Genomic DNA, 973 nt, shown 5'->3' with positions numbered 1-973 from the left:
GATCTGCTAGAAATTCTGTCACTGCCCTTCCTTTGACTGCCTTTTGTGGAATATATTTGAAAGAAAACTCCATTAAGGCCAATGATCATTTTCCAATACGTCCAGTGATCAAAGGCCTCAAAAGCATATACTTAACCAAATCTGTTTGAGAAATGATATACATAGCCACTAGCAACATGTAGGTTCTCAACTTCATAGCCGCATAATACATGGAAAGACACAACTTTTCAATGGAAGTATACCTACATTCCACTGGAATGAGCACCCTACTTAGATAATAAATGGCTTACTTTTTCCCCCATTCATTGTTCTAAGCTAGAAAAGTTCCAATGGATTCATCGGCGGCTGATAAGTATAATATTAAAGGCCGCTTCTTGATTGGAGGCATCATCACTAGAGGGTTGGCCAGGTTGCCTTTCAAACCTTCAAAGGCTTGCTGGTGCTGTTCTGTCCATTTGAATTCTTTAGCGCCTTTCAATTTCAGCAATGGGGAAAATGTATGAGTCTTTTCAGCATGGTTGGCAATGAATCTCCTCAAATATCCAACCTGGCCAAGAAATCTTTGTAATTCTTTCTTAGTGGCCGGTGACTTTGCTTTAATAATTGCCTTTGCTTTTTTTTTGTCCATCTCAATACCTCTTTGGTGGACCAAAAAACCCAGGAAGTTTCCAGCTAAAACCCCAAAGGCATACTTCAAGGGGTTCATCTTCAACTTGTGCTACCTCATACTTTCAAAAGCCATCTTCAAGTTATGGAGATGTTAAACCTTGGCCGATGATTTAATGACTACATCATCAATGTAAACTTCCAAGAAATGGCTGATCATGTCATGAAAAATGACTTTCATGGCCCTTTGATATGTTGCTCCAGCATTCTTCAACCCAAACGGCATGACAACCCATTCAAAGGTTCCAATAGACCCTGAACATCTGAAAGCCGTCTTGGCAATGTCCTCTTCTGCAATACAAATCTG

General features: G+C 40.0%; 1 protein-coding gene across 1 annotated transcript; it reads right to left on the bottom strand.

Moving 5' to 3' along the window:
• Positions 1-310: 310 nt before the first annotated feature.
• Positions 311-706, bottom strand: LOC132277675 (uncharacterized mitochondrial protein AtMg00860-like). Its single transcript, XM_059779520.1, has one exon. The coding sequence runs from the start codon at positions 704-706 to the stop codon at positions 311-313; it is 396 nt and encodes a 131-aa protein (XP_059635503.1).
• Positions 707-973: the final 267 nt, after the last annotated feature.

This window comes from Cornus florida, unplaced genomic scaffold (assembly GCF_030987335.1).
Source record: "Cornus florida cultivar Cherokee Brave unplaced genomic scaffold, ASM3098733v1 CherokeeBrave_3.0.0_Hap2_Chr01, whole genome shotgun sequence".
NCBI lineage: Eukaryota > Viridiplantae > Streptophyta > Magnoliopsida > Cornales > Cornaceae > Cornus > Cornus florida.
This window is presented reverse-complemented; position numbering and strand designations above follow the sequence as displayed.